At 46.4% G+C, this 18,163-nt stretch overlaps 1 protein-coding gene across 2 annotated transcripts in view; it reads right to left on the reverse strand.

The window, feature by feature from the left end:
• CUL3 (cullin 3) overlaps positions 1-17,655 on the reverse strand; it is a 120,509-nt gene extending 102,854 nt beyond the window's left edge. Inside the window, exon 1 of one of the 2 annotated variants that reach the window (XM_040428015.1) lies at positions 17,304-17,655. In XM_040428015.1, the coding sequence (XP_040283949.1) occupies positions 17,304-17,369 (66 nt within the window). In that variant the 5' untranslated portion in view covers positions 17,370-17,655. The remainder of the gene's footprint in view (positions 1-17,303) is intronic. The other variant, XM_040428013.1, reaches the window with a different exon arrangement.
• Positions 17,656-18,163: the final 508 nt, after the last annotated feature.

The following is an 18,163-nucleotide window of genomic DNA, read 5'->3' on the forward strand; positions in this document are numbered from 1 at the left end:
AGAGCTACGGGGACTGGGTATTGTGGATGTGCTAGCGGCCATCTAGCAGCCCATGTCCCCAGCTCTATGCACAAAATCCTGGTGACAGGTTCCCTTTAAGGCTTGATTTAAATCATAGTTTTCTACATAAAGACTAATTCTTGCTGGTATAACTTATAATATGCAAGTAGATGAAGATTTTTAGAATAACAACTTTTCATATTAGTTTGATTCTGTATTCATAGGTTTGTAGACGTTAGGATGAAGGTCTTTTTCTCAACTCTGTCCGTTATAACATTTTTGCTGTGAAGAAGAGGCATGTGATCTCTGCTGAGTCAAATTCAGTTTTGAGAACTGTAAAAGTAAACCAAGCATCTGTGATAATATCTTGTAGGCAGAGAAACTGCCCAATAATCTTACAAAAACCTCTGGAAGAGCATGACATTGTGAATGGATTAATGGAATTTATTTATCCAAAAAATTAAAACATATACAGCCTTAGGCCTTATGCACACGACCGTTGTTTGGGTCCGCATCCGAGCCGCCGTTTTGGCGGCTCGGATGCGGACCCATTCACTTCAATGGGGCCGCAAAAGATGCGGACAGTACTCCGTGTGCTGTCCGCATCCGTGGCTCTGTTCCACGGCCCCGCTAAAAAAATATAACATGTCCTATTCTTGTCCGCGCTTTGCAGACCACAAAAAACTGAACGGTCGTGTGCATGAGGCCTTATTCTACATAATTAAAAAAACTAATCTTTATTTCACGATGGAATAACCTTTGGATGGTAATATATTTTCCTCAAAAAACATTTTATATAAAAAAAAATCAGATTTAAATTAAAAAAAACTGATTTATTGTATTTTTTTTATATCATTGATTTTTATCCACCCTGTTACTGACGTGTGAATGGAGCCCAAGGGTACATTTGCATGGCAGATTTTGCCTCTACCAAATCCACAGCATATTCTACAGCAGAAACCGCGGTGGTTTCTGCTGCAGTTTTTCACTTTAAATGAAGTGGATCCGCTAGAGGTCAAGCCCCATTGAAGCGAGCTGAACCGCAAGCACGCACGCACTCACCATGGCTTCCAGAGGCAAATGTTCAGACACCGCTCCCTCCTTTGCACGGTTGCAGATTTGCGCAATGGGAGACGGACACCACATTGTCACTGCTGAAATTTTGATGTGGAATCTGCTCCAAAATTCTGGCGACAAACAATTCAGTGTGAACAGGCCCTGACCAGCTGACTTTATGCTCCACACAATGACCATAGTTACATGATCTTGGTTGTGAAAAACCCAGTGTTTATACCACAACATTGGGAAGAATACTGATGACCTATCCTCAGAAGACACCAATATGATCTTAAAGACCTATCCTCAGGACAGATGGGTCATCAATATCTTTGCTCTGCACAACCCCTTTAAAATGGACTATACATATTACACAAAAGTCAACTGAACCAGTACATCTTGGCAGGATCGGCCAACTATCTAATGTGTATGACGGTCTCCTGTTGGCATATGTTGGGGACGGTGGGGGGAGGATTGGTCATGTAGGATTTCAACATACCAGAGGGCAATATTTTCCTATTGAAATGTACATACATGCAAAGGGTGGTTACTGGGAATAGCTGGTCAGCTAACAGCGACATCAAGTGTCCGAGCAGAAACAGCTAAAAACAGTGTCATCCAAAAATCACCCATTATTTATCACCCAGAATTTTTGATGATGTGTTTTTCTTCATTTTCCTTATCTCTATCTAAACTACTGGAAAATGAAGAAAGAAGACCTGGGAAAATGAATGTGATTGAGCCGAGACCGATCCTGTAGAAACTGCTAGTGGTGCTGGGTCAATGGTCACACCACCTTGCTGCACCCTTTATTTTGGAACCTGCAGCTGGGTATATGTTGAGCCAGGGTAACAGTAATACTGGCTGCCGCTCTGACGCGGTCATACAGATGCTGATGTCCTCCTGTGGTGTCATTCCAAGCTCTTTCAACTTGAGCCCACAGTTCAGACAAGGTGGTTGTTGTGTATGGGAGCTCTGTCTCCCCATCCAGTCCCAGACACTCTCGATGGGGGAGACATCTGGTGATTGAGCTGGCCAAAGGAGCAGGATACCCTGAAGACCACGTTGTGTATTGTGGGGGCAGTGTGTGCCAGGGAGTTATCTTGTTGGAAAACCACGTCTCTTAACTGATGTCCTGGGCATACTGAAGCTGGTCAATGTCCCCTCCACGAATACCAGATGGGAACACCATGGTACAGTAGCTAATGGCACCGCACACCATGACACCTGGTGTCGGTCCTGTACCATGCATGATGACAGCAAGCGCTCTCCAGCCATAAAGCTCTGCAAACGCTGAAGTGACCATCAATGCCAAACAATATCGATGAACACAGGACCTGCCTTGGTACTAACAATCGGCACATCACTTTTTTACATTGGCCAGTAACCCTCACTATAGGTCAACACCTCATGTGAAGACCACTTCTCAGCAGTCATATTATTACCATCACAGGCAGGATTGCAATGAAAGGTAAGACCTTGAGTGAGGGTTCACAAGAGTTTTATGGCCCTTTTTCTTCAGTTTTGCAGTTTTTTTTCACCTGCCATTAACTCAAATTGGCACACTTGGCAAAAAAAACTTGCAGGTGACAAGAAAAAGCAAAAAAAAACAAAAAACACACAGCTATACTGGCCATATACAGACATTGTCCATCACTGACCATAGGTGATGGTCACAGGTCCCCTCCTCCCCACACAATGAGCTCTGCCTAGATCACAGGGCAAGCCCACAATGCTCTTCCAATGGAAATCAATGGGGTGGATTTATGAAAATTGACTAAAGGCTTATTACACCGGCTGATTTTTCGGCAGATGATCGCTAACTAGCGCCTCTTCGTAACTTTGACAGATCACTGGTCTTAATAAATGTGCCCCTAAGTTAATACATTTAGTCGGCAACTAATTAACATAGCTAACCACGCCCACTTTGCCACCCACTTACTAAAACTAAAGTGAGTAGTGGAAAATGCAAAATGTCACAAAATTGTTAGTCAAATAAGCCCATAAAGTTGCAGAGACTTATTTTTTGACCATTTAAAACAAGAATTCTTGTGTAGGGCGTGATAAATGACCCCCTTTATCTGTTCCCTTTATCTGAGCTGTTTTACATTTAGACCATTTTCTACGCCTAAAACAGGCGTAGAAAATGGTGAATAAAACGGGGCCGCTGGTCTGTCCCCTTCCCAGTCCAGAATTTTGGCTTGAGCAGGGCGAAGGCGGATTTCAGCATAGTAGATGAGCCCCGTAGACTTTAAAAAGTCACAAATTGTCTTCGGGATCTTTCACACGAGTATTGAAATCCGTACGTATTCTGGCTCCGCAAATGTGACCGCTGCATCTGAGTGGGTATTTCCCGGAAGCGCTGCACTCCAGAGAATCGAATGGGTTCCCCTGCCCTGAGATTGGGGTGGGGGGGGGGGGGGGTTGGTTGAGGTGGCAGCCCCAGGCCTTATGCAGGCTTCAAGGCCTGCCATTGTGGCAAGGCTCCATAGGAACATATTGAATCTCCCACAGACTGCAGTGGTAATTCACTGCAGTCTATGGGACAACCAGTCAGATGATTGTATGTTGAGGTCCCCTAGAGACTTTAAAAAAAAAAAAAGTCTAAAATGTTTTTAAATATATTAAAATTCAAATCAAGTATCGCCACATTCCAAAACAGCCAGCCATACTATTAAAATATAAGTATTTATACTGTACTGAGACAAAATAATACGTCATAAATGTCTAATAGGTACAAGGAGCACTTATACTATGTATGCGTAGCCACCTCTCCAGCCCTTTCTGTAGGGCCCCATTCTTCTGATAAATATGGGGGGGCACACCATTATTAGTACATGACGGTGCCTGCTCTCATACTATGCACTCTTCTTGCTCTTCTCGTACATGGCAGATACATGAGGCAGCCATTAGGTCTGTGTACGAATAGTTGGTGGCTGCCCAGAATGGTGTTGTGGGCCCCAGGACGCAGGTTGTAGAGCCCTGCCCTACATCTTTGCAATGTCTAAAAATGTTGGCATTGTAGTGACTGCCTCCAGCGAATGCAAACCAGCATCAACAGCAAGCCAAAAACCACCACAGCAAAACCGGACATAGCCCCCAAAACCTGCATACTGATAGCATCAACTGCACACCCATGTGTGGGACTCCAAGTCCAGACTGTCAAGGCATGATGGGAATTGTAGTTTTGCTACAGCAAGAGAGACAGAGCAGTAATCAGGGGTGCAGTGTCAGGAGACTACTGGGTGTCAAGTCACATCTGCTCGGTGATATGTTCTCCGGCTACCAGGGATGGACAGACTCCTTACTCCTGACCCAGAGCCAATGGCCACTATACAAGAAGAGGCCTAACTGGGCGAGGTCTACCGCAATTTAGCATGAAAACACTGTACATGTGCGGTTCATGCAAGGCCAGAGAAGAAGAGGTCCTCACTGACTCTATACGGCACGCTGGAGGTAGTGGCGGCACAAAGTAAGAGAGCTGCCATGATTAACTGCGGCTCATTACACGGAGAGGAGACATGACAGGTCACTGGAGGCATAGGCACTTCAGCTTTCTTTTAATTCCCACAATGCTGCTCATTAAACTTTTACCCCACTCGTATCACTTCATTTCTGTGTGTGATTCCATACAAGCCGGCTGTCAGTGCGCTCTGTGAAGCTATCTCCCAGCGCCCCTCTAGGCATATAGACCATCGCCGTCTCCGAGGTCTGGATATAATAGTCCTTCTGCCCTCGGCCTCCTGAGGCAGAGGTGTGCTTCAGACTACCAGAGACGCCCCTACACCAGTCACAGAGCACAGTTCTGCTGGTTATACTGAGGAACTAAAGTACTGCCAGACCAATGTCCAGCTCATGACTGGACAGCTGCTGCCATACAGGTCTGAAAGGTGTGGGTCTCACCTCTGGGAGCAGCTTCTATGTCAAGAACGGGGCCCCAAAGTGAATGAGCCACAAGCCACACGTGCGCGGTCAGTCCTCCTTGCTCAGCTATTTCCCAAAAAGTCTCATAGCAGTAAATGGAGAGGACGGCGCAGTTGTGTAGTGCGCTTCACGCCCAGGCCCTGTTCTTGAGACCACTATCAGACATTTATGTCACATCCCATTGAACTGCCCTAAATGTCCCAGATGGGAATATCCATTTAACCCCTTAGTGACCACTAATAGGCCTATTTACAGAAAAACGGAGGGTTTAGCTACACAGCTGGCTTTAATCAATTACATGTTCCTAAAATGGTGCATTAAAAACTATAACTTGTCCTGCAAAAAATAAGACCTCAAACAAGCACATTGATTAAAAAATAAAAAAAGTTACAGCTCATGGAATGCGATTAAAAAAAAAAAATGTGTGTGGTCACTAAGGGGTTTGTAACTACTGGTGACAATGTGGCCCAATAACCACTGCCAGTGTACAGTCGTGGCCAAAAGTTTTGAGAATTACATAAATATTGGAAATGGGAAAAGTTGATGCTTAAGGGCTCTTTCACACCTGCGTTATTGTCTTCCGGCATAGAGTTCCGTCGTCGGGGCTCTATGCCGGAAGAATCCTGATCAGGATTATCCTAATGCATTCTGAATGGAGAGAAATCCGTTCAGGATGCATCAGGATGTCTTCAGTTCCGGAACGGAACGTTTTTTGGCCGGAGAAAATACCGCAGCATGCTGCGCTTTTTGCTCCGGCCAAAAATCCGGAACACTTGCCGCAAGGCCGGATCCGGAATTAATGCCCATTGGAAGGCATTGATCCGGATCCGGCCTTAAGCTAAACGTCGTTTCGGCGCATTGCCGGAGCCGACATTTAGCTTTTTCAGAGTGGTTACCATGGCTGCCGGGACGCTAAAGTCCTGACAGCCATGGTAAGTGTAGCGGGGAGCGGGGGAGCAGTGTACTTACCGTCCGTGCGGCTCCCCGGGCGCTCCAGAGTGACGTCAGGGCGCCCCAAGCGCATGGATCACGTGATCGCATGGATCACGTCATCCATGCGCATGGGGCGCTCTGACGTCATTCTGGAGCGCCCCGGGAGCCGCACGGACTGTAAGTATACCGCTCCCCCGCTCCCCGCTCCTACTATGGCAACCAGGACTTTAATAGCGTCCTGGGTGCCATAGTAACACTGAAAGCATTTGGAAGACGGTTCCGTCTTCAAATGCTTTCAGTACACTTGCGTTTTTCCGGATCCGGAGTGTAATTCCGGCAAGTGGAGTACACGCCGGATCCGGACAACGCAAGTGTGAAAGAGGCCTTAGTTTATAAGCAGCAATTTGCATATACTCCAGAATGTTATGAAGAGTGATCAGAAGAATTGCATAGTCCTTCTTTGCCATGAAAATTAACTTCATCCCGAAAAAACCTTTCCACTGCATTTCATTGCTGTCATTAACCCTTTCAGGACCAAGCCATTTTTCACCTTAAAAGGACCAGGCTATTTTTTGCAAATCTGACAAGTGCCAGTTTATGTGTGAATAACTTTAAAACGCTTTTACTTATCCAGGCCGTTCTGAGATTGTTTTTTCGTCACATATTGTACTTCATGACACTGGTAAAATGGAGTCAAAAAATTTAATATTTTTTTTATAAAAAAAAAAAAAAATTTACCAAAAATTTAGAAAAATTTGAAAATTTCCAAGTTTCAATTTCTCTACTTCTATAATACATAGTAATACCTCCAAAAATAGTTATTACTTTACATTCCCCATATGTCTACTTCATGTTTGGATAATTTTGGGAATGATATTTTATTTTTTGGGGACGTTACAAGGCTTAGAAGTTTAGAAGCATTTTCAGAGAATTTCCAAAACCCATTTTTTAAAGGACCAGTTCAGGTCTGAAGTCACTTTGTGAGGCTTACATTAGGGATCGACCGATATTGATTTTTTAGGGCCGATACCGATAATTTGTCAACTTTCAGGCCGATAGCCGATAATTTATACCGATATTCTGGGTATTTTTATTTTTGAGGAAAAAAATAAATTTCCTACACAAATCTGCTAAAAAATTAATGTTTATTGTTAACGTGTATTATTATTTTATTTTTTTTGTAAATCTTTTTCATTTATACTTAATATTTTTGTGTTGTTTTTTTTTTTTACTAACTTTTAGCCCCCTTAGGGACTAGAACCCTTGTCCCATTCACCCTGATAGATCTCTATCAGAGTGAATAGGATCTTGCACTCTCCCTGCTGCCCTGTGCTCTGTGCACACAGCAGCATGGAGCTGACTATGGCAGCCAGGGCTTCAATAGCGTCCTGGCTGCCATGGTAACCGATCGGAGCCCCAGGCTTACACTGCTGGGGCTCCGATCGGAGAAGCAGGGGAGAGGGGATCCTGTGGCCACTGCCACCAATGATTAGAACTGGGGGGGGGGGGGGGGGCGCACTGCGCCACCAATGTTTTTACTATTGGGATGGGGGTGGGGGGCGCACTGCGCCACCAATGACTAATACTAGGGGGCTTGAGGGGGGGGGGGCGCACTGCGCCACCAATGTTTTTACTATTGGGATGGGGGTGGGGGGCGCACTGCGCCACCAATGATTAATACTAGGGGGCTTGAGGGGGGGGGGCGCACTGCGCCACCAATGAAGATACCTCTCTTTCATATACAGGAGGCGGGAGCTGGCTGCAGAATCACATAGCCGGCTCCCGACCTCTATGAGCGGTAGCTGCGATCCGCGGCACCTAAGAGGTTAACTACCGCGGACCGCAGCTGCCGTTCATAGAGGTCGGGAGCCGGCTATGTGATTCTGCAGCCAGCTCCCGCCTCCTGTATTTGAATTAATGAAAGACTCATCTTCATTGGTGGCGCAGCGGCCACAGCCCCTCCCCTCCTCTTGTCTTCCGTCCTGTCATTGGAGGCAGCAGCATCACAGGGGGAGGAGACACTGCTTCCTTCTCCCCTGTGCTGCAGAGGGAACACAGAACGCGCTGAGAGCAGCGCGTTCTGTGTTCCCAATACGTTATCGGTATATCGGCAAAATAGATGCCGATACCGATAACGTTCAAAATCCTCAATATCGGCCGATAATATCGGCCAAACCGATAATCGGTCGATCCCTAGCTTACATAATTGAAACCACCCAAAAAAAAAAACATTTTGGAAACTACACCCCTCAAGGTATTCAAAACTGATTTTACAAACTTTGTTAACCATTTATGTGTTCCACAAGAGTTATTTGCAAATGGAGATGAAATTTCAGAATTTCAATTTTTTTGCAAATTTACAATTTTAATCCATTTTTTCCAGTAACAAAGCAAGGGTTAACAGCCAAACAAAACTCATTATTTATGGCCCTGATTCTGTAGTTTACAGAAACACCCTATATGTGGTCGTAAACCACTGTACGGGCACACGGCAGGGCGCAGAAGGAAAGGAATGCCATACGGTTTTTGGAAGGCAGATTTTGCAGGACTGTTTTTTTTTTTACACCATGTCCCATTTGAAGCCCCCCTGATGCACCTCTAGAGTAGAAACTCCATAAAAGTGACCCCATCTAAGAAACTACACCCCTCAAGGTATTCAAAACTGATTTTACAAACGTTGTTAACCCTATAGGTGTTCCACAAGAAATCATGGAAAATAGAGATTCAATTTCAAAATTTCACTTTTTCGGCAGATTTTCCATTTTAATATTTTTTTTCCAGTAACAAAGCAAGGGTTAACAGCCAAACAAAACAAATTTATGGCCCTGATTCTGTAGTTTACAGAAACACCCCATATGTGGTCGTAAACTGCTGTACGGGCACACGGCAGGGCGCAGAAGGAAAGGAACACCATATGGTTTCTGGAAGGCAGATTTTGCTGGATTGTTTTTAGACACCATGTCCCATTTAAAGCCCCCTGATGCACCCCTAGGTTAGAAACTCCAAAAAAGTGGCCCCATTTTGGAAACTACGGGATAAGGTGGCAGTTTTGTTGGTACTAGTGCTGACTCAACCCCCTATATTTTTTTCTTTGTAACATATGATTTTTGGTTGCTCTATATTACACTTTTTGTGAGGCAAAGTAACAAAAAATAGAAATTCAGAAATTTCATCTCTATTTGCCATTAACTCTTGTGGAACACTTAAAGGGTTAACAAAGTTAGTAAAATCAGTTTTGAATACCTTGAGGGGTGTAGTTTCCAAAATGGGGTCATTTTTTGGAGTTTATACTCTAGGGGTGCATCGGGGGGGCTTCAAATGGGACATGGTGTCATAAAACCAGTCCAGCAAAAACTGCCTTACAAAAACCATATGGCGCTCCTTTCCTTCTGCGCCCTGCTGTGTGGCCATACAGCAGTTTACAACCACATATGGGGCATTTCTATAAACTAAAGAATCAGGGCAATAAATATTGAGTTTTGTTTGGCTGTTAACCCTTGCTTTGTTATGGGAAAAAAATGAATAAAAATGGAAAATTTGCCAAAAAATAGCTGTTTTGGCACTGTTTTTATTTTTTATTATTTACAACATTCATCTGACAGGTTAGATCATGTGCTATTTTTATAGAGCAGGTTCTTACGGACGTGACGATACCTAATATGTATACTTTTTTATTTATTTAGGTTTTACACAATAATATAATTTTTGACACAAAAAAAACATGTTTTAGTGTCTCCATAGTCTGAGAGCCATAGTTTTTTCAGTTTTTTGGCGATTGTCTCAGGTTGGGTATCATTTTTGCGGGATGAGATGACGGTTAGATTGGTACTATTTTGGGGTGCATATGACTTTTTGATCGCTTGCTATTAAACTTTTTGTGATGTAAGGTAACAAAAAAATAGCTTTTTTGACACCGTTTTTATTAAAAAAAATTTACAGTGTTCACCTGAGGGGTTAGGTCATGTGGTATTTTTATAGATCAGGTTCTTACGGACATGGCAATACCTAATATGTCTACCTTTTTATAATTTATCAGGGTTTTACACAATAATATCATTTTTGAAACAAAAAAAAAAAAATCATGTTTTAGTATCTCCATAGTCTGAGACCCATAGTTTTTTTATTTTTTGGGCCATTGTCTCATGTAAGGGCTCATTTTTTGCGGGATGAGGTGACGGTTTGATTGATATTTTTTGGCGTACATGCGACTTTTTTGATCACTTTTATTACCTTTTTTGGGAAGTAAGGTGGGCAAAATTTCAATTTCCTCATAGTTTTTATTTTTTTATTTTTATGGCGTTCACCGTGCGGGGAAAGTAACATGACCGTTTTATAGATCAGGTCGTTACGGACGCGGCGATACCTAATATGTGTAGTGTATTTTTTTTTATTTTTTTTTATTCAGTGATAAATGTGTTTTTTTGAAACTTTACTTTTTTCACTTTTTTTATTACCCAGACCCACTTGGTTCTTGAAGATCCAGTGGGTCTGATGTCTGTATAATACAGTACAGTACAATATATATTGTACTGTACTGTATTTTACACTTGTCTGAACAGATCTATGCCTTTTAGCACAGATCTGTTCAGCACCATGGACAGCAGGACGCCTGAGAGGCGTCCTGTTGCCATGGGAATCTTCCCCGTCTGCTCAGTACTGGTCAGAACTGCGCAGATGGGGAAGGGTGAGCACAGGGCTGAGGGGGGCTCTCTCCCTCTCCCATCGGGGGGCTGCAAAGGCACAGCAGCCCCCCGATGGGAGAGGGAGGGAGCTCCCTGCGCTGTTAACCTTTTCCATACAGCGGTCCGTACGGACCGCTGTATGGAAAGGGTTAAACGGCTGACATCGCATCGCAGATGTCAGCCGTTTATACCAGGGTGCCAGCAATGTGCTGGCACCCTGGTATACCCACTAGACGCCAACGATCATTCAAGGGGAGGCGGGCGGGGGATCGCGATCCCGCCTCCCGCACCTTACCGCACCTCCCGCGACACCCCCCCCTGCACCAGCCGCCCACATAATATCATTCAGGGACCGCGGGGATCAGAAACTGCAGAAAGAGCTACAAACCGCAGGTCTGAATTGACCTGCGGTTTGCAGCGATCGCCGATAGGGGTGGGTCACAGGACCCCCCTCGGCATTGACCCAAGGTGCCTGGCTGTGTGTGACAGCCTGGATCTCAGAGCTGTCACCATGTCTGCAGACATGGTGACAGTTAAATGCTAAGTAGCAGTGCTCCATGACGAGTATACTCGTCATAGGTCGGGAATATTTTCACACTATCTCCTTCTCTGATCGCTTCCCTGACAGGAATTGGGGCGATCAGAGAAGGAAAAGCACATAGTCCCTGCCTAACCCCCCTTACCTGCCACGATGCGCTGCGATTGGTCCCTCTGCAGTAATGGACCAATCACAGCGATCGCGGGCGGGTCAGAGCTCCTATACAGTTCCTGCCAGCTTCTCTGGTTGCCTAGCAACCCCAGCACGCCGGCTTCACTGAAGCTTCAGCGCTTCGCTCCCTGCGCTGACACAGAAAGCCGATCACGTACATGCACGTGGGGATGCGGTGAGGCACCACATTCCACCACGTACATGTACGTGATGTTGCGTGAAGGGGTTAAAGGACCTGCTGAGATCATTTCAGTAATCGTCTTGTTAACTCAGGTGAAAATGTTGACGAGCACAAGGCTGGAGATCATTATGTCAGGCTGATTGGGTTAAAATGGCAGACTTGACGTGTTAAAAGGAGGGTGATGCTTGAAATCATTGTTCTTCCATTGTTAACCATGGTGACCTGCAAAGAAACGCGTGCAGCCATCATTGCGTTGCATAAAAATGGCTTCACAGGCAAGGATATTGTGGCTACTAAGATTGCACCTCAATCAACAATTTATAGGATCATCAAGAACTTCAAGGAAAGAGGTTCAATTCTTGTTAAGAAGGCTTCAGGGCGTCCAAGAAAGTCCAGGAAGCGCCAGGATCGTCTCCTAAAGAGGATTCAGCTGTGGGATCGGAGTGCCACCAGTGCAGAGCTTGCTCAGGAATGGCAGCAGGCAGGTGTGAGCGCATCTGCACGCACAGTGAGGCGAAGACTTTTGGAAGATGGCCTGGTGTCAAGAAGGGCAGCAAAGAAGCCACTTCTCTCCAAAAAAAACATCAGGGACAGATTGATCTTCTGCAGAAAGTATGGTGAATGGACTGCTGAGGACTGGGGCAAAGTCATATTCTCCGATGAAGCCTGTTTCCGATTGTTTGGGGCATCTGGAAAAAGGCTTGTCCGGAGAAGAAAAGGTGAGCGCTACCATCAGTCCTGTGTCATGCCAACAGTAAAGCATCCTGAGACCATTCATGTGAGGGGTTGCTTCTCATCCAAGGGAGTGGGCTCACTCACAATTTTGCCCCAAAACACAGCCATGAATAAAGAATGGTACCAAAACACCCTCCAACAGCAACTTCTTCCAACAATCCAACAACAGTTTGGTGAAGAACAATGCATTTTCCAGCACGATGGAGCACCGTGCCATAAGGCAAAAGTGATAACTAAGTGGCTCGGGGACCAAAACGTTGACATTTTGGGTCCATGGCCTGGAAACTCCCCAGATCTTAATCCCATTGAGAACTTGTGGTCAATCCTCAAGAGGCGGGTGGACAAACAAAAACCCACTAATTCTGACAAACTTCAAGAAGTGATTATGAAAGAATGGGTTGCTATCCTTCAGGAATTGGCCCAGAAGTTGATTGAGAGCATGCCCAGTCGAATTGCAGAGGTCCCGAAAAAGAAGGGCCAACACTGCAAATACTGACTCTTTGTATAAGCCTATTGCACACGACCGTATGGCTTTTTCAGTGTTTTGCGGTCCGTTTTTCATGAATCTGTTGTTCCGTTTTTTGTTTCCGTTGTGTTTCCGTTTCTGTTCCGTTTTTCCGTATGGCATATACAGTATACATTATTACATAGATAAAATTGGGCTGGGCATAACATTTTCAATAGATGGTTCAGCAAAAAACGGAACGGAAACGGAAGACATACGGATGCATTTCCGTATGTGTTCCGTTTTTTTTGCGGACCCATTGACTTGAAAGGAGCCACGGAACGTGATTTGCGGGCAATAATAGGACATGTTCTATGTTAAAACGGAACGGAAAAACGGAAATACGGAAACGGAATGCATACGGAGTACATTCAGTTTTTTTTGCAGAACCATTGAAATGAATGGTTCCGTATACAGTAAAGTGGAAAAAAAACGGCCGTGTGCAGGAGGCCTTAAATGTCATGTAATTGTCGATAAAAGCCTTTGAAACGTATGAAGTGCGTGTAATTATATTTCACTACATCACAGAAACAACTGAAACAAAGATCTAAAAGCAGTTTAGCAGCAAACTTTGTGAAAACTAATATTTTTGTCATTCTCCAAACTTTTGGCCACGACTGTACAGTGAGTAGTAAGGGGCACTAAAGAGGTTTGCCACCTTTATCCCCCACTTTAAATTTGGCCAGGGGAGTGCTACACCTAAAAACAAAATGGAATCCCCTGCTCCCCACTGCTCTGTTCTGCGCTCCTTCTCGTCCCGAGCCCGTAAACTTCCAGAAAGGGTCACGTGCTCCTCTGCATCCATTCACCAGCCTCAGTATTGATGTGTCCCTAAGCGGCACATCACTGCAAGATTACATACCACTTGGGGACACGTCGCTGCTGAGGCCAGTGAATGGCTGCAGCAGTGCACACGAGCCTGTCTGGAAGTTTACAGGCTGGGGACTGGAGGGAGCGCTGAGCAGGCCCTGGGTGCAGGACAGAGCAGAGGGAAGCAGGGGTTTTCCCCTTTAGGTACAGCACTGCTCTATGCAAATTTAAACTGGGGTATAAAGCTGGGAAACCCATTTCAGACCTTCTCTGTAGGGCTAACTCGTCTGTAAAGCCGCCCCATGCGTCAGATGTCTGCAGCTAGTTGCCAGCTCTCATCTGTATGTTCAGCATAAGGGCTCAAGGACACAAATTTTTTGTCCACGTCCATTCCATTATTTTTGCAGCACCATTCATTTCAACAGAGCAGCAAAAAAAGAAAAAAACATAAATGACACCGTGTGTATTCCGTATCCGTATGTCTGCAAGTCCGTTCTGCAAAAAAATAGAACAAGTCCTATTCTTGCCCGTCCGGACGTCATATGGATGTCATGCATTTTTTTATTTTTTGCAGACTGTGTGAATGAGCCCTAAAGGACACAGACACCATTATCTTCCGCATGTACTGACAAGTATCGTAATCATTTATGGAGCGGCAACATAAAGCAACTGCCTATTTTCAGAAGTCCCAAAGCAGTGAATCGAGAAAAGACGTGCATGCCCGGCCGCCTCTGTCCCGGGAGGAGTGCAGTGGGGGCCCCATCTGGAGATTATGTGCAGGTCCCAGAAGGGGGGCCATTTACGGCATGCCCTGTGGAGATGCCACACAAGTCCAAATGAGAATACCGCTTTACTAAAACAGATCTGTACACCTCAGGGTCTTGTACGTACATACACTACAGTGCAAGCAGCAAATACTAAAGGCAGTGGGTTTTGGTTTTGTTTTGTTTTCGGGGGGGGGGGGGGCAGACTTTTTTATTTTATTTTATCATCTAATCCCTTTAGATTTTAAATATAAAAGGATTAAAGTGAAGACAGTTCGTATATTAGCAGCTTCTGATTCTCGGCCATTATGGAATGACAGAGGTGCACAGGCCTCCAGCCCAAAGGGGTCAGGACGCCCCTAAAGCTGTATACATCACAATGAACAGCAAGTGAAACTAGTGACCCCGGGCAGAGCCTCTCTCCATGACACTAGTGTCACCCAGCGTTATCAGGCTGTAACATTCCGCCAGCACATGCCCCGCTCACACAGTGACAGTAAACATGTGAAGTGTACCGCAGCACACACCACGCCAGGAGGAAATGGCAGCCGTCATGGGCCACTGACCACGCACCAGGGTCTCACATCTGTCTGCCCATTTCCTGCATCTGGTGCCCACATAACATTCAGTGACAGCGGGGTAGTGGCAACTGTACCATCCTGCTCAAAGAGATCGCTGCTCGTGCAATCCCCTTGTTAAAGGGACTGTCACCAGGACACGCACTGGTAAACCGGGCATCTACTAACATGTGCGCCTAAAATCTGGAAAACAGTGGCACAAGTTGGTGCCACTAGGGTTTCTCCACTTGTCCTGCCACTTCTAGGATCATGTGCCCTGGCCTGGTTACAATCCCCAGCGCATGCAGGCAAATGAACCTCTCCTCACAGCGCAAGAGATTCGCTGTGGGTCATGGGCACAAGGTATGGCACGTGATGCCGGAAGTGCCAGGAGCATACTATCAGACCGGGAGTGCAGCACTGGCCAGTGAGCAAGTTTTAAAAAGTACCAATGAAAAAGCTGTTACTCTAATTAAGGGAAGGGGGCCATGAAATAAAAAAATGGATAATCCCTTTAAAAAGGGGTTGTTGACCTTTGACGGCCTTACAACCAGACCGCTCTGCATCGCCAAATCAGCGTTCAGGATTGGTCAGACCCCCACTGATCATGAAATGCAGGAATATATAGGTATTCCGAGGATAGATCATAAATAGCAGATAGGGGGGTGATGTGGTCCGACACCCCCACCGATCATCTGCATCAGGCATCCTAAAACTGCGGCCCTCCAGCTGTTGTAAAACTACCACAATGCCCTGCTGTAGGCTGTTGGGGCATGCTGGGAGTTGTAGTTTTGCAACAGCTGGAGGGCCGCAGTTTGAGGATGCCTGATCTGGATGAAAACAAGGCTTCACACATGTAGTCACACCTGATCACCGCTGCCATGTCAACAGGGAGCAGGTAAAAATCCTGGCATTTATCATGTAGAGAAAGTGAATACAAGGCACTTACTATTGTATTGTGATTGGCCATATTGCCTCCTTTGCTGGCTGGATTCATTCTTCTATGACATTGCTCATTTCCATGGTTACAGACCACCTTGCAATCCATCAGTGGTGGTCGTGCTGGCGCAATATAGGAAAAAGCCCCAGCCTATGTGCGCTCCCATGGTCCCGGTCACCAGGGAGACTGACGCTTTTTCCTACAGTGTCCAAGCATGACCACCACTGATGGATTGCAGGGTGCTCTGTAACCATGGAAACGAGCAGTGTATAATGTGATGGAAAAATGAATCCAGCCAGCAAAGGAAGCAATATGGACAATCACAACACATTAGTCAGTGCCTTGTATTCACGCTCTCTACATGATACATGCCATTTACTGAAATGAGACAACCCTTTATGAGATGGGAATTGCCCTTTCATCTTTCTTTAATAAACTTCAGTAACTTTCTAATACACTTTGCATTTTGATTCCACCCCTCAGTTTCAAGGCCTCTCCTTGCTGTCAGTGAACAGACACATTCAAAGTTTCAATCCACAGGGTGAAGGCCAGTCCTAATGATACCCACCGTTCCAGTTTTTAACACATGGGATCTTCCTGAATAGTACTTACAGAGCCCACGCGGCTGCTCCCGTTTACCTGGCTGCATCGGTGACATCAAGATGACAACGCAAGACCACTGCAGCCAATCATTGGCCTGGAGAACTGGAACGCCAGCGCAGGTTGTGTGTGTGTACCACTGTACGGCACGCAGCAGGCTCTAACTAAACTGCATGCCCTAAGGAGCGCCCGCTGCAGCTTGTACTGCCACACAGGACAACTGTGCCATGTGCCGTGTGGTCATACCCTCAGGTAAGTAACAGATCCCATGTGTAAGACACAGGACGTGTTCCAGCGCACCGGTGCCCTGTCCTATGGCAGCGTATACCAGCTGGACACAACCGGGATCGGTAGGAGGCCTAGAAGCCCCCCTGATTACCTCCGAGGCTGCAGCAACCTCCAGCACTCCAGCTGTTCTGAAACTACAACTCCCAGAATCCTCCTTTCACTTTTATGGGAGTTAAAAGAATAGCCAAGAAAGTGTGCATGCTGGGAGTTGTAGTTTCACAACAGCTAGAGTGCAGAAGGTTGCTGATCCCTGCCCTGCACCTTTATCAGCAGGACAGCCTCCGGATGGAAACTAGGAACGCTACCCTTCACTGACAGCAAGCAGTGGTCTTGAAGAGGACAAGGAATTGAAACAAAGCCCATCAGGAAGTTCCAGAAGTTTTCTGACAGGCACCGGAGGGGGCTGACATCTGTCACTGCAGGCCAGCACAGTGACAATAGAGCGCACCGGGGCCCAGCAGGGGGCGCTGCCCCCCGGCCCTGTCATTGTGTGGGCAGCAGGTACCCCCGTGCTGTGGGATTAGCCCACCTCCAGTGTTTACTGCCAGGAAGCTGCCCCCTCCTCCGCACACACAGCCCGCCTCCCTGGAGGTGCCCCCCACTCTCAGTCAGCCCTTACCGGGAAGGCCCGGATCCTCATCTTGGTGTCCTTCCTGCTGCCGGTGCCTTTGCTGAGGTTCGACATGTTGTCGGCTAGTCGTCGTCCTCTCTCGGCCCCGGGGCCCCTCCTTGTCTCCCCCCGGCGTGCGTCGGTGTGAGGAGGCCCCGGGCCCGGCCTATCCAAGACCTAGGTACTCCTGTAGCGTCCTCTCTCCAGGCCTGTTTCCCAGCAGCGCGGCTGGAAGAACGTAGTCTCTTGTACCGGAACTAGTCTACTCGGCGCTGACTAAACCCCTCCGCGATGGCGGACAAGCATCCCTCAGCTAGCTCGGCCGGTGGGAGGAGCGTGAGAACGGGGAAGATCTCGCGAGACTTCACACCTCTTCCTCCCCACTCAACCCTCTGTGGTGTGAAAAGCAAAGGACTACACTTGAAGCCAACGAGGCGCCATGTTGGAACTCCTATCTCGGCTGCAATGCAAGGTGAAATCTGATAGGACGAACTGCGCTCCAGAGGTGCAGCCTGACCACGCCCCCTTGCGTGATGCTCGGGCCACGCCCACTCGACGTCTCTACTTCTATTTGTATTGCTCGGTGATGCTGTCATCTGTGCGTCCAGTCCTTCAACATCTTTATTAACACGTTAGGCAGTGAACAATCTGACATTTAGCTCTTCACTAGCCGTCTGAGCCTGACGCTGCTGCTGTTCAACAAGTGACGTTTGCCTCTACAGAAATTCAGAGCAGTGACGTCATGTCGAGTCTATAAGGGCAGGCTTGTCAGTAGAAAGCTCAGCCATAGGACCACAAGGAGCAGGTTCCACGGTTGCCAACCAGAATTTTTCTTTTTTCTGGACATTTTTTTTACAGAAAAATTGGAA

Source organism: Bufo bufo, chromosome 4 (genome assembly GCF_905171765.1).
Source record: "Bufo bufo chromosome 4, aBufBuf1.1, whole genome shotgun sequence".
Taxonomy (NCBI): Eukaryota; Metazoa; Chordata; class Amphibia; order Anura; family Bufonidae; genus Bufo; species Bufo bufo.